The following is a 15,427-nucleotide window of genomic DNA, read 5'->3' on the forward strand; positions in this document are numbered from 1 at the left end:
CAAAGCTGCAAAGAATTTTGGGATTTCACCGTCTACAGTTTCCCTTCATCCCAGCTTTTTGGAATTAGGGTTGTCCATCAAGGGAATCTGTGTAAATACCTGTATATTTATGTGTGTGTTAGCTTGTGTATTAATTGAATGCTGTGTATGTACAGATGTGGACGAGTGCCAGGCCATCCCTGGCATCTGTCAAGGAGGGAACTGTATCAACACAGTGGGATCCTTTGAATGTAAATGTCCCGCTGGGCACAAGTTCAACGAGGTCTCACAGAAATGTGAAGGTAAGAATCAAGTCACATTAAAATTGTGAAATGTCTGACTCTCGGCGTTAGCCTGAATGACAGAGTAGGCTAAAAAGATTATTTTCAAAGTTCCTAATTAACAATGTGAAAGTAGAGTTTAAAGCCACATCCGTCTAGCTGTGGTTAGCTTCACCTCAGTCACGGTTTTCTGATTATTACTTTGTGGGGAAAGACCACACATGTGCCACTTTGCTCCTCCCTTGAAATATGTTTAATTAAACCGAAGCAGCAGTCAGATTTCTCTCAGTGATCCTGTTAAACACTTAATTGTTGGCTTGAAAGAAATCCTGATTTCATTTGTTTCTTTCCTCCTAGCGTGTTAAAGTGAGACTGTGTAACTTTTGGAAGAAGAATTAACAGATTTTTCTCTCTTACAAATGAAAAGTTGAATTCATGAGCAATAAAACACATAATTTCTTAATTTTATACAGTCAGAAGTTTTGCTGCTATAACCTTACATGGTCTGGTATGAACAGGAGGTAATGTTAGCTAATCTTAATACCCTTGCCACTCAAAAATGTGTTTTCCTCATGTTTATGTGCACCAAAAAGGTCTGTGATATGTCTGGTAGTTGCCGATTTTGGTGCACAGCACAGTCTTCATTTGAATCTGACTGAGGCCCAAAAGTATGAAATGAAATGCCCATTCATCATATTCACATGGTGGCCATTTTCCTCCAGTGTCACACTCAGAGTTGTACTGCTGTATTCCGGGTTACAAATCATATAAATGTAGAAAATCGTTATCATTCCACAGCTTCCTGATCGACAGGACAACATATAATGTTGTGGAAAGGGCCATATTTCAGTCCAAGATGTGTGTCCAAGATGTCCACACATCTTGGTTGATATTTCAGAATTAATCTACTTCTTTCCTATTGTATTGTGCAACACTATCAAGCTATGAAGTCGTTAATGCTGTTAATGTTAGCTGTTGTCTCACTGTAGCTAATGGGTTATTATCCATTGCCTTTTCAGTTGCTGATCAATCAGAAAGTGCTAAACAACAATTTGTCTGATTCTGTGCGTTTATATGAATCGCAACCTGGAGCACAGCAGAATGGCATTTGAGCTTCCCACCCTCAGTGTGACGTCAGAGGAAAATGACCACAGTGTGAATACGGTGAATTCCAGTCCAGAATAACTGTTTTATGTGACTATCTCACATTAACCAGAGTTCAAATGAATTTTGTCGAATGAGTAAGTGTCTGTTTATGAATCAGAAGAAATAATTAATAATCTTATAGAAGACGTGGACATTTGTAATTGTTAAATCGAGCAAAATGTTAATGGAGTTTGGCAGGCAGTGACACAGGCAGCTCCCTAACTCGTTGTCCAGAATGTGTGTTCTCAGCGCAGTGGGTTTTTGTTTTTAGTAATAACAAGCTTAACTTTGCATTGACAAACAATTGACAGTTTTAAATACCTGAGCTAACAATGTAGAACTTGTAGTTGCTTGTTATTGTTAATTTATGAGGTCACGTGCGCCCTGCACTCCTGCGGAGCTCCTGCAGCCTGCCTGTCTGGGGAGGACAAGGCAAGGAAAAACGACTCACGAGGGCTACATATTGCTCCTTTAAGTAGTCTCTCTTTAAAACAGGTTCTCAGTCAGTTATGTCAATGCATGAAATGAATCTAGGGAGAGTCAGTGACGATTATGTCCACATGTAGTTTTGAAAAGATATTTTTCTCCCAGCTGGGGATTCTAATTATTGACTTCTGACTGACTTCTGGCTTACAGACATGTTAGATCACAGTGTTTCCTTACTTTATAATTGTGGCCACTTAGAAACTCACAATATTTTTTAATGTTTCTGGCTGAAAAATCTTAAATAAAATCCTTCTCTCTGCATCACTTCTGTTCTCCCACATATAAAGACCTACAGTGAAAGCCTGTGAAAAATACTGGCTCATTAAGACACAAATGTGACAATTTCCAGACCAAGTTTAACTCTGGTGAAGCAGACTGTGCAGGGTTTTGTGGCACTCATTTGCAGAGTAAAATATGTGCTTTTTTATGCCCAGAAATAATTGCCGGAAAACTTCTGGACTGTGTAAAAGACGTCTCAAACGGGTCTAAGTTACACTGTATTTCTTTGTGCGAGATGATGTGCACTTGGTGGTTAACGGTGCTAACAGAAGAGCCGCTACAGAGGCCCCTGGATTTAATATCCTGTGACAATGCCTTATTTCCATTGTCACTGCCAACATGTGCTCCAGTCACTCTTCAAGACATTCACATTTCAAGTTTGCACTTTAATAGCTTGCATTCACAGTTATGATTACTGTGCAGTTTTTAGAACATAGAAAAAACAAACGTAAAGTTTTTTTTAAATGTTTTGAGACATACTTGACTTTTTTAATTTCTTTCCTTGCCTTTCCTTTCCTTTTCCCCATAGATCTGGATGAGTGTTCAAACATACCAGGCATCTGCGGTGTGGGTGAATGCTCTAATACTGCTGGCAGCTACTTCTGCAAGTGTCCCCAGGGATATTTCACCTCTGTGGATGGATCCAGGTGTATAGGTGAGTCTTCTGTCATAATGGCTGTCACGCCTCTACAGTACGAAAGGACAATTGATAGATAAAATGTGAGACAAAGCAGTTCAGCAGAAAAGGTGCCGCCTCACTCTCTTTACTTTTTCCACCCCATTTTGCTTCTTTGGTTCTTCCCTTTCATGCCTGGCACTGAGAGCAGAAAATCTGTCCAATATTCCAGCTGGTAGAATTTAGGTCAGTAGTCACTTGCTTGTTTCTCGTTCCACAACAATGAGCCATATTCTCTTTAAACTGAATTGAACTCCTCTCGTGCTCAGGTGACTTTGTTTTTCGACATCACGACTGGAAGAAGTGAAGTGTGTGCATGTGTGTCATAGAGTGCTGCGGGAATGACGTATTTTTGTAGGCCTGCCCGCAAATTAGCAACGCTCTGGTTCCCTCCACAAAAAGCCAATTGGATTTTTCCACTGGATTTTGGATTATTGCAGAAAATATATGATCAAAAGTTTCTGATACTTATATGTTTCGTTAAGCAAGATAATCTTCACACACACACAAGCAGAAATTAAATCGTCAGAAGAAAAAAGCTGACGTTAAGATTGACTAAACCATGGTCACATGACTTTACATCACTGCCACCACTAAAAAGTTCATTTATGCTTAATGCTTGACCCACTAGTGGACTTCTCAAAGCCCACCTGCAGGCCCTGCAGGTGGGCTTTGAGAAGTCATGAAAAATAAATGAATAAAATGTTTTCAAGTTTGGATTTTATAAGGTGTAAATGACCATAAAATATTTATGATTCATTTGAAAAAAGTAATCAGAACTAATAGAACTAAGCCATGCGATTTAAATTATGTTGTATTCCTTGTTTATTTGACTTAGTTTAACAGGTGTTACACCATATTTGATGACCTGTCACATTAAAACCAAAACTTAACTCATATCTCGTCAGCGGTACGATTAGATTCATGTGTTGATCAGAGTAGTGATTAAAGGTTTGGGTGGGCCACAGAAGATTTTCGGATTTCAAATTGGGCCATGACATTCAGTTTTGAAAATTACATTTGTCATCAGTTAGTGAAAAGAATTTTCCACCCACATGCCGTTTTGTATTTATCGGCCAAACGGACAACTGCCATCTACAACGGTTCCTTCACCCTTGTCTCTTTGTAAAGACGTACATTATTACAACCTCCTCCAGCATCGTTTGTTTTTGTAAGAAATGTTTGAGTTTTTTTTCCTCTTCTTTGGGGTAAGTTTTGACTCTGACCGGTGCCCTCTAGTCAGTGCATGACTGAACATCCATGTCAGCGTCAAGAACGCATGGAAGTATGTTAATGACAGTTACATTGTTTGAAATGGACGTATCTATTTGCACAAATGAATTTTTACATGTTTTGTTGAGTGAGATAATCTTCACAAACACCAGTTTTATGATATTTAATGCATAAATTCAGGTGCTGTGTTCCTGGTTGTCAAACTGGCTTCCATCAGTCTCAGAAGCTAATAGTACCGCTAGCTTAGCTAACTAGCAAATGGCAGCTACAGCACAGTTAACGGCAACACACTTCATTGTTACAAGAGAAAAGGACGATGTTGCAATGAATAAATAAAAACATGGTTGACTAAGACTCTTCTCACTGTCTAAGAGTTTAGTCATCAATAAAGGGGCAGTCCCAGTATTTTATGTTGCAGAGCAAAACGTGAAATTCAAGCTCGTGTTAACCACAGGCCTTATTTCAGACATCTAACCAAAAACCAATTGACTTCATGACCATTTCCGGGGTTTAAGGACTCATTCCTGCAGCACTCCATTGAACAGTACATTTTGGGAAGTTGATTGCTGCTTGCATTTACACACACACACACACACACACACACACACACACACACACACACACACACACACACACACACACACACACACAGACACAGACACACACAATCAACAGAAAAGCCCATAAAGCTCGTGAGTTCAGCTCAGTTTGACCCAAAACAGACCAGGGAGGAATTTGGGTCAGAATAGTCCATCAGACGTACACGCACATACTCACACACGTGCATGCATTCACACACACACACACACACACACACACACACACACACACACACACATGCATTCACACACAAACATATGCAAACACACGCTCATATTACCCCCCCAGGAGAGGATGTTTGTGAGGAAGGAATGTCTGAGTCTTTCACTCCAGAAAACTATTGCGCCAAACATTTTCCCATGCAGCAACACTCGAGTATTAACATCCACTGCGGCCCCTTAAGGGCCCGACTGTTTTTCTTCCAACCAACTCTACGCTTGCCTGACATCTTGTCGAGCTTAACCAAGCAATCAGTAGTGTAGACTGTCAGTTTCTCCATGTGAATATGCTGGATGGGCTGGGTGTGAAACAAGACATGATATATTTATGTTAATAGGGAACCTGAGTGTTAGTCATGCTGGTGCTCGGTGCCAGAAACCGCAGGATGTAGGAAAGGTTCTCATAAATAGGAAGTGATGACTATTAGAAGTGGCTTCCATCTTCCCAAATGATGGAAAATCTGAAGCAACGACGGCGACCTTCCGATTGTACTCCTGCCAATCTGCTCAACATGCAGACAACACATGCCATATTCCATACAGCACGGTTAGTTTAACAGACTTCATGCTGTGTCGTTTCCCACAGATGCTCGCAGTGGGTACTGCTACGCTAGCCTGCTGAATGGGCGCTGCGCCAACCAAAACTCGCAGCTGTTGACCAAAGTGCAGTGCTGCTGTGATAGTGGACGCTGCTGGTCTGACGGGTCCACTCCTGAAATGTGCCCCATCCGTGGAACAGGTGGGGTTGCTCAGCATCACATGGCCTTAAATTTCTTGTTTTCATCTGTATGTCTCAACACAGAGCTAACCTCCCGCTGCTTTTCACATGTTCTCATTTTAGAGGAGTACCAGAAACTGTGCATCCAGTTACCTGATGCGAACGGTGGAGGGCTGGTACCTGGTCGTGTCCCAGGTGCCCCTGAAATACCTGGCATCTACCCAGTTCCATATCCTGGTCCAGGTCCTGGGCCAATTCCCGGCCAGGTGCCCGTGATTCCCGGTCAAATTCCGCTTCCGCTTCCAGGCCCCGGTCAGATTCCAGGACCAATATATCCAGGACGAGTACCTGTACAGCCTCCTCCGCCAGGTATGCTCCTGATTCTCGCTTGCCTTTGGTTTATTTTATAGTTGGGCGATATGTTACAATTTTCCAACTGGCCACTGTTCAAGTAGTGAGTTTGCCACAAGAAGTGCACAGAGACGTTATTATTTATATTTATATCTGTTCAACCAAGAAAATTATTTGTCACTGTATCTGTATTTGGATAGAAGACGAGAAGTGGACGTGGTTTATACCAGAACTCACATTAAATCAGGCAACTGTTTTATTTTGTAATCTAATTTTCATTGACAAGCAATTTTTGTGCCTACAAATCATCAAAATTATTATTTTCACATCCTTTTACTGCACTTTTCATCTGTCTCTTAAAACTGAAAAAATGTTTTTAGAATAAAAAAAATACGTTTTGCATAGGAAATAGAATCTCTAATGATTTAGAAGTATATAAAAATATCCTTAAATTAAATAATCATGGTGCATTAAATCATTATTTAAGGTAGATAAGACCTGCTTTTAACTATGTCAAGGTAATAATGAATAACTTCTGATAGAAGAAAATAGCTGTTTCCATGGCATTGTTTGTGCTTTTTCGAAAGAAAGGAATTATTAATGTTACAGATATGTTCCTTTATAAACAGAAAAATACAACTTTACACCTTTTCTAATTCAGTTTTCTGTTTTACTGAACCAAGATGAGCTTTAACTTTCTTGTCAACCCATTGTAAGACACACTTCATTCAAGCTTCACAGAAAAACTAAATAAACCACCAACATTGTCTTGGTTAGTCTCTCCACTGTTCCACCATTTACCAACTCTGGTTTGGTTGAAATAAATTCTTAATTCACCACGTTAGGTGTGAAAATATTCCAGCTCTACAGGCTGTTGTCACTTGTCCTTTGGCTAAGTGGGTGAGTACTGTGAATGTGAGCGTGTAGCTGAGCGGAGGCTCTCACTCTGCAGACCATTAAATTAGCAAAATAAAATGACAAAAAAAATAATCCAAATATCCAACTGACAGTCGACTCAGCTAACTGCAGACAGCCAGTATATCAACTGCCCAACCCTAGTTCATGGTCACACTCATAAAATGACGTCTTCTGAGTTGACGTGTGCCACAATAGCTTATAACTCATACTGTACTTTCTGGGCTGACTCAGTGGATGTTCAAAATCCCAGTATTGAGCAATCCCAACCCACAGTCTCCATCTTACGTACGTGTTAACGATTGAAAACTTTGACTAAGATTTAAATTGTACTCTGACGCACGGCTGCTATTTCATCAGGGTATTTCTGTAAAGATGTCCAAAGTATATGTGTAGAAAATGTCCTATCTGAAAGAAAACATTCTTGCATGTTTGCAGACCAGACCAAGTCAAGAGTTCAATTAGCCATGTGCATAATCTTCCGCAATAACATTTCCTCCGGAACTATTTTTCAAGGGATCTTGGCAGAGTTTGGGCTTCTCTGAAGAAAATTCAAACGAGTCAGAGCATTTCTTTGCCTTAATGAATGATAGTGTGTCCTGCCAGACCTTAGTACAGTGCAAATGTCTGGCCATGCTGCTTTGTTTGATCATACTGTGCACAGATTTTTTTTTTTTTTTTTTTTAACCAAATATCTTAATTAAAATGACTAGAAACAAAAAAAAAAACACTCTTGTTTGAAGAAAGGGTTTGTCAAGTGTTCTTTGTAAGACTAAGGGTTTCATTAAGTACACTTTTCATCCAAAGAGCCATTTCTGGAAGAAAGAGTTCTTGAAATATAAAAAGGTTTCCAGTAGAGCCCCCTGGGAAGGTTCTAGGTAACAAATTCTTGGAATATAAAAAGGTTTTCAATAGAAAATAAAATTGATAAAATCCAGGGAATATGAAAAAGGTTCTTGGTAGAACCCCCTGAATCTGTTCTTAAGAAAATCCTTGGAACATAAAAAGATGGTTCTGGGCACAACCCTCTATGTTGGGCTCTAGGTAGAACTGTCTGAAGCGAAACCTTTATAAAAGGTTCTACCAGGAACCAATAAGGGTTCTCCTAACTGAAGAACCTCTAGTTGTACATGATGACATGTTTGTGTGAATGTTTCTGTCAGGTCTCGATGTGATCCAGACCCGGAACATCACCAACATGTGCCAGGCCTACCGCAACCTCTGCCTGAATGGCAGGTGTGTCCCCATGCCGGGTGTCGGGTATCGCTGTGAGTGCAACATGGGCTTCAAGTTGGATGTGAGAGGAGAGTGTATCGGTAGGTTCCTGACAGAGTGACGGTTCTCGAGCGCTAAACTGGAGGTACTTGAACGTGAAGAAGGTTTATGAGCTTTCTGTTTGTTCTGCAGATGACGATGAATGTGAGAGGAACCCGTGTGCGCATGGAGAATGTGTTAACACCCCTGGGTCGTACATCTGTCAGTGTCCTGCTGGATTCCAGACTACTGCAACCAGGACAGAGTGCCGAGGTTACACACACACACACACACACACACACACACACGCGCGGTTGAAGAGGATGTATGTGTTAACTATGCTGTCTGTGTCTGCCAGATCTGGATGAGTGTGTGGCCAACGGTCGTATCTGCAACAACGGCCGCTGCGTGAACACTGAGGGCAGTTTCCACTGCGTCTGCAACGCTGGATTTGAGATTTCGGCAGATGGCAAAAACTGCCAAGGTCCGTCAAGTTCTGACATCTGCATTAATGTAGCAGAAATGTATTTAAAGGGCAGTTTTCTGTAATCACCACAGTGTGTGTAATGTTTATGCTTAATGGAGCGTGGATCTGTTGGAGGTGGTGATTTAATACCAATGCCTGCTGGAAGTATGTGCTGTAATACAGAACATTTAAAATAATCATGCTGGTGGTTTTGTGTGTTTCAGTCCATTGACTACAAAATATGTACATTTTATATTACAACCAACATTCTTATTAATAATGTTTACTTCTTACCTTGCAGGCATCCATGTGCTTCCATTCATTTTAGTTTGCTATAAAGTCTTGCTTCAGATAGGTGGTCTATCACAGGAAACTTTTGGCATTAACCCTTTAGACAGCAGTCGAATTCTAGTATATTACTGCAGTTCACTGAGGCTCCTCACTTAAAAACTGTGGCAGTAGGTAGAGTTTTTCACAGCTTATTTGAAAAGTCATGACCCAGTCAGTCTATCTTTTTTTCTTTTTGTCGCACTTGCCTGTAGAAACCAGCCTCCGTCTCTGGCTGTCTGAGCCGAGCAGATCCTCCTGTTTACTGATGGTGATTATGTGATGTGATTTCGGAAAAAAAACTTGTAGGAAGTGTTTTTGGCAACTTATATGAGAAAAATTGCTGAAAGTTGCGACCCAGTCAGTCGTCCCTGCTGACTCTTTGTTGCACACACCCCCACCTCGAACAGAAAGCTCTTTTTTCAGTGTTTTAATACACAAGAAATGACAGGTGCTTCTAGGTGTTCAGTAACTTTCTGAAACTGACAATCTGACATTCACACCGAGTTTGTCCAGGTGAGACTGGAGCTAGGGTTTGAACTTCCCTCTCTTGTAGCTCTCCCTTTCATTCTTGACGCAAATGAGCGTCATTGTCCCCATTTTTAATACAATATTTCGTCTTGTTGCCCGAAGGTAAACCTGTGTAAAAATAATACAGAAAAGGCAAATTAATGCGATTTAACACAGCCTTTGTTAACTGTGACACTTGTGTTATCCACTTTTCCCATGAATTGTGATGTGGTGTTTCCTGAAGGTATTGTTTCAGGTGAAAAACAAGCTAAACCTCTTGTGAGGAAACTGGCACCACACACCGCAGTAAATTACACCCCATGTGTCATGTTGTAGCTACTTTCAATCACTTTCATTGTCATTTTGTTTTTCATCACATAAGCAGTTTGAGTAGGTTCATAAACTCATACTTAAGTGGCCTAAACATGTTGGTAACTAGCCAGCATTGAGTACTGTTCACTGATTTCATAGAAGGTTGAACTAAAACGTATGAAGAAATCAGGATGATTGTGGAGCTGTAACGTTGTCCTGGCGAAGGCTCGCAGTATAGCGATAAAACTTTGTGGCCACGTTCCACCTACATCTGGAATATCACAGAGTTACCCACAGGGTAAATGTTAATGTTGAACCCCTGCATTTTATTGAAATTTCTGCCCGTTGTTCTGTTCAAGAACTCTTCAAGATCCAAAATTCAAGAGTTGGCTGCTCAAAAGCAACATTGTTAGTCCAAAGTTTTCTGATTCCTGTGTTTGCCTAGTGTCTGTCTGCTGGACTTGATGTTCTGACAGCGTTCATAGCCTGCCAGTGTAATGGTTTTGCAATTCTCAATTCTCCAATCTGTGAGAGTGTCCTTGAATTTACCAAGGGGGGTTTTGAAAATACTATTTGCTTGCCAGTCTATTGTTCAGCAGCAATGGTATTAGTTTGAGTTGTTTGACAGTTTGATCTGATCGTCAGTACGAAATAGGTCTGGTACCAAACTTTAATATTTTAATGGCACCGACCGAATTGCTTCGATTCTACTGAGTATCGAAAAATTTCTTGTCATTCAATACCAAATTTAGATACGTTATTGTGGTTTATTTTTTATATTGTAAAACTGTTTCGAGTGTAAAACTGCCAAGGTACTGAAACATGAAGAGTCAAAACAGCTGCTTTGAGTGAGGAAGAAGTAGCTGAAAATGAAACTAAAGATTTATACCGTAGTGTGTAATGTAATTTTTTTTTTTGTTCAAATCAAGAACGTATATCAAATTCAAGATATCACTACCAGTACCTGTATCAAAGTCTTCTGAACAATATCCAGCCCTGGGACAGAATGAAATAAACTAAAATGTAGTCTATCTCCTGTCAGTGATGATATTAAATATATTAAATTAGAAATTGATGGACTAAACCATGCAAAACCACCAGTTTGTCCCTTTAACTTCCATGTTGTTATACCTAAATGCACTGCTATCAATCTATGACTGTCCTTCTGTTCATCCACAGACCAGGACGAGTGTCTGATCAGGAACATGTGCCTCAATGGACTGTGTATCAACGAAGACGGCAGCTTCAAATGCATCTGCAAACCCGGATTCCTGCTGGACACCAGTGGACGCATGTGTGTAGGTGTGTTTGTCAGGGAGCCCACAGATCATTAAGATCACATCTCTGCAGAATATCACAACAATGTATTTTGAGTCAGTTGTTCTTTCGACCTATATGTTCGGCTGCGATGGAAGGTGGCTACCCCTCTGTCATGTTTGTAGTGACTTTTAACACAGAAGCCAGAAATCCCCCTAAAAGCCTTGGAAAATCCCCTCAGGCCAGCTGGACGTGGAGATATTTGGGGCGCGCCTGTTTTGAGATTCTAGCAGACGTCCTTCACTAAACTTATTCAAGAGAAAAGAAATTTGTCCTTCTCCTTAAATCGACAAAACATGCCATGATAGGCACCAGGTTTGATTAGAAGGTGCAAACTTGTGAGTCATAATTGACCATTTTGCCATAAATGGCTCTATAAGATGCTGCATGGAATCTTACATGCAACGTCAAACAGGAAAAAAAATCCACCTAAAAAAAGTCAATATCGTTTTATGTGCATGGTATATTTTGAATATTTTCACATTAAATATTTTTGCAGTCAGACAGCCTTTTATGATATAAGCAAAATGGTGCCCTCTCCAAACCAACCAAACTCCATAGGCGAAATCAGTAGTTTTACCTCACAGACCACTGAAGTTGGTGGTCTTGATCTGTTAGTTTGTTTGTGTTATTATGTGACTAAGGCATTTGAAAAGGTTAGTTCGGATTCACCAAAGTTACACAATAACACAAACAAACTAATCGATCGAGGCAGCAGTAGACTAACATATTCTGCAAGGGAAAATGATTGATTTCGCCTATGGAGTTTGGCTAATTTGGAAAGAGATAAAATTTGGCGCTCTTTCTACTAAAGAAGGCTGTCTAATGTCAAAGTAAAGTAGTGAAAATAGCTCATATGTAGCGTACACTTAAACTGATATTGATTTTTTTTGAGGTGGAGCTTTTTAAAGTGTCTGTAATATGTTTTGTTGCGGTCCACAGCAGTACTGCACTGCAGTAACTCACTTTACTATCGATAAGTACCTCACACAACCCCACTTTCAATAAAACTATAAGCCATACACCAACAAGTAAAGAAGTTTCCGTGTCCAACCTGTGACCATCTTGCTCCACTTGGCTCCAGATACAGACATTTGATCTCAGAGACACTGACCTGGTTAAGTCACAGCAGGATAAATAAATAGGAGAGCAGGGTGTGGGTGAAGTGTGCTGATGTATGCGGTCATTAATGAGATGTGTAGTCTAAAGGGGCCCAGGGGCCTCATCATCTCTCTGTCTGTCCCCCAGCAAGCCCAGACAGAACACACACACACACATAAACACACACATACACGTGCATGCACATATCATTGTTTACGCTCATTATGATAATTATTGTAATACGCTGATGGGATCAAGAGGGAAGGAAAAGAATGTTTTCTTAGTTGAGGTCATAAAAGTGAAACTGTGCAGCACAGCATTTTTAAATGAATCAAGTACCTGAGGACTTTAATGGCAGGAAATTGGTTTGTTTTAATAGATTTTAGCTTTTTACTGTTCATTGTGTGAAGAGGAGAAATGATCTTGCTGTATCTGTTTATAGACATTGATGAATGTGAGACTCCAGGCATGTGTATGAACGGCCACTGCGTCAACACTGAGGGGTCCTTCCGCTGTGAGTGTATGGCCGGGATGGCAGTGGGCCTGGATGGACGCGTCTGTGTTGGTGAGTAAATGTTTTGTTTCCAGGATGGTTCATACAGCACTCGCACCGGTCTCAGTTCAAAAGCAACATCCTCTCCGGCAGGCCTGCTCGATATGAGGAAAATATGCGATGAGCGATAACATTGTTCGATATTGCAATGACGATACGACTTGTGGTGAATAAACAAATATTTAAGTGTGAATATCAGCTTCTTTTCTCTGGAAGTTGCCAAAATTGTTTGGCATGTTTTACATGGTAATTGTGTTTGTACCACGTCATCTCTCCTGAATCCAAAATAACAGGGTTATGAACTGATGTCACTTTTGTATTTCCAAACATGCTGCAGCATGACTGCCTTTAGTAGGGAAACTGTGAAACTGGGAGCGAAACAATCATTTGCCTGCGTAAATTAAAGTTAGTTGGACTTGATGGTGATCCTTACAACTTACCAAAGACTCAGTGGTTCATGGACACTGACATTTGGCCAGGAATTTGGTTTCTTTCCATTTATATGGACCACATTTCGATGCTAGGGAAATCTATAAAGCAACAAAAGCATACAAAAGTTGTCCCTTGATTCTGGTTGTATATGAACAGGTCTGTACAGATATTCTTATTTTGCAACATTATTGGAAAGACATGTTCACTGGCAACAGCAGGGAGGACGCGCAATGCAATGTGTGATTGTTGCATGGAATATAAATGACGATAAAGTAACATTAGTCGATAACTTAAGGTTTGATTTGACCCAAAAATCCGACAGCCTGTCACAAAACAACAACTGTAAATCCATGTTTCAGTGCATGGGTTCCAGCTGTTTCTGTGACAATTCATTTTCTTTTCTTTTCTTTAGCTTTTTGCAGTTTTTAAATAAAAAGCTCTAATTTCTTGTTGAATCAGTTTGCTCAGTCAATCACACAACTCATTTTAGATGTGTTTTCCATATTTTCGTGGAATTCAAGCTCAGTTAATCTGCAGGCAACTGATGGCCAACCGGGGCTTCATCCGATGGGCCAAATGGTGTGAATGCTTGGCCCATGTATCCAGGGCTCTATCTGACAGGTCACCTAAATATTGCATTCTGAGTGTGTATTCATGGCACAAGTAAATAAAATATTTTTTCTCATTCATTGCATTGTTTCAGGGAGTCTTGTTTGGTTGGAAAGCTCATATGACACATGTAGTACCAGTCAAAAGATTGGAAACACTTCTCATTCAACGTTTTTTCTTTATATTTGATAAGAAATGGTTCAGATTATACAAACTGTATGCAAAGCTGTCATCAAGGCAAAAGTTGGCTACTTTGAAGAATCTAAAATATCAAAGAGCAAAACACTTTTGCACATTTGTAGGTCAACGGATGTGTAGGCGAAGACTGGGTCAACAATAAAAAGCAAAAAGACTGTCTGTTGCTACATAATTCCATATTTCATAGTTTTTATGTCTCCAGTATTAATCTACAATGTAGAATAAAAATAAAAACATAGAAATAAAAAAATGATAAGATGCTAAAATAGATGATAAGGAGAAGACTTTAGACTGGTACTGTATGATGTTTGTCAATTTAAAAGATAGTTGTTGATTTTTTAAAATGTGTTGAGTAAATAACTTTCTAATAAAAACACATTATGTAATAATATTTTCAAATCTCTAGTCACTTTTCTAGCCCTGACTTAATGTGGGGCTTAATGTAGGTATGAAATCTGTGGTATGGCTTTTTGAAATTGCGAGTTTCGCCGGGCTGCGCCGGGCCCCGCTCAGAAAAGACACTCATCAAAAGATGTCTTACCACCAGACATAACAACTTTACTGGGGGAAATCCTGTGGAGGCAAGGTGATCAACCTCTTTTTGTTTATTAACCGTCTCGTCTGTCTCAGTCTGGCTGAAAATTCTCTGATGCTGCACTGAGCAGATAAAAATTTACTTTTTCACTTTCATTTTTTATGCTTAGTGAATTCTCGCATCCATGTGTCTCCTTTACTCAATGATTGGACAAAGCTTGTGTCAAAATGTTCCGAGCAACTGAAAGCTCAGAGTGAGCATACTTTCAAGGATTAATCTCACAACTGTCTGCACAGTTTAACCAGAAGAACCACAACACAAATATTTTCCAGTTCAGCGATAAAATAAGCAGAACTGAATGTGACAAAGCAGAGAGTAATCACGTCGTAATAAACTTTACCAACAGCTTATCCTGTTAACCTGTTGAAACCACATGTTTAACACCACTAATGAGCATGTGTTGATCAGTATCGATAAATGTTTTCCTGCCTCCTGGTGCTCCGTCCCCCTGGACGGGCACTAGGAGAGCAGATCTGTTTATGCCTGTATTTTGAACATTCCTACATTCCCCCAAATGACATTTCTTTGTCTATTGTGTGGGAAGTGTTGAAATGCTGTTGTTCGGTCTGGGTGAGTTTTCGTCAGGATGATATCAGCGCAGGAGAATGCCTCAAATCCCTGGATATTACGGAGAGAGAACAACCATTTGTTTTGCTAGTGTTGTTGTTTATTGGAGCTGCGGACTCGCTCTGTCTCCATCTCCAGGGTTGGGAGGATTACATACAGTTACTAATTACCTGTTTTAAACATGTAGTCACTAACCTAACCCAAATATCAAAATGTTAAAGTAAATTTAATTTAATTACTTTCAGATTACCTCAACACCAACTATGGTGAAAATGTTTAGCCTAATATAATGTTTATGTTTGTT

At 40.0% G+C, this 15,427-nt stretch overlaps 1 protein-coding gene across 1 annotated transcript in view; it reads left to right on the top strand.

Moving 5' to 3' along the window:
- Positions 1-15,427, top strand: part of fbn1 (fibrillin 1) — a 122,841-nt gene that overhangs the window by 26,422 nt on the left and 80,992 nt on the right. Inside the window, exons 8-16 of the mRNA XM_084747253.1 lie at positions 156-281; positions 2,701-2,826; positions 5,485-5,637; positions 5,740-5,985; positions 8,046-8,198; positions 8,290-8,409; positions 8,495-8,620; positions 10,931-11,053; positions 12,612-12,734. Coding sequence (XP_084603379.1) covers positions 156-281; positions 2,701-2,826; positions 5,485-5,637; positions 5,740-5,985; positions 8,046-8,198; positions 8,290-8,409; positions 8,495-8,620; positions 10,931-11,053; positions 12,612-12,734 — 1,296 coding nt within the window. The remainder of the gene's footprint in view (positions 1-155; positions 282-2,700; positions 2,827-5,484; positions 5,638-5,739; positions 5,986-8,045; positions 8,199-8,289; positions 8,410-8,494; positions 8,621-10,930; positions 11,054-12,611; positions 12,735-15,427) is intronic.

This window comes from Lutjanus erythropterus, chromosome 1 (genome assembly GCF_056507025.1).
Source record: "Lutjanus erythropterus isolate fLutEry1 chromosome 1, fLutEry1.hap2, whole genome shotgun sequence".
NCBI lineage: Eukaryota > Metazoa > Chordata > Actinopteri > Lutjaniformes > Lutjanidae > Lutjanus > Lutjanus erythropterus.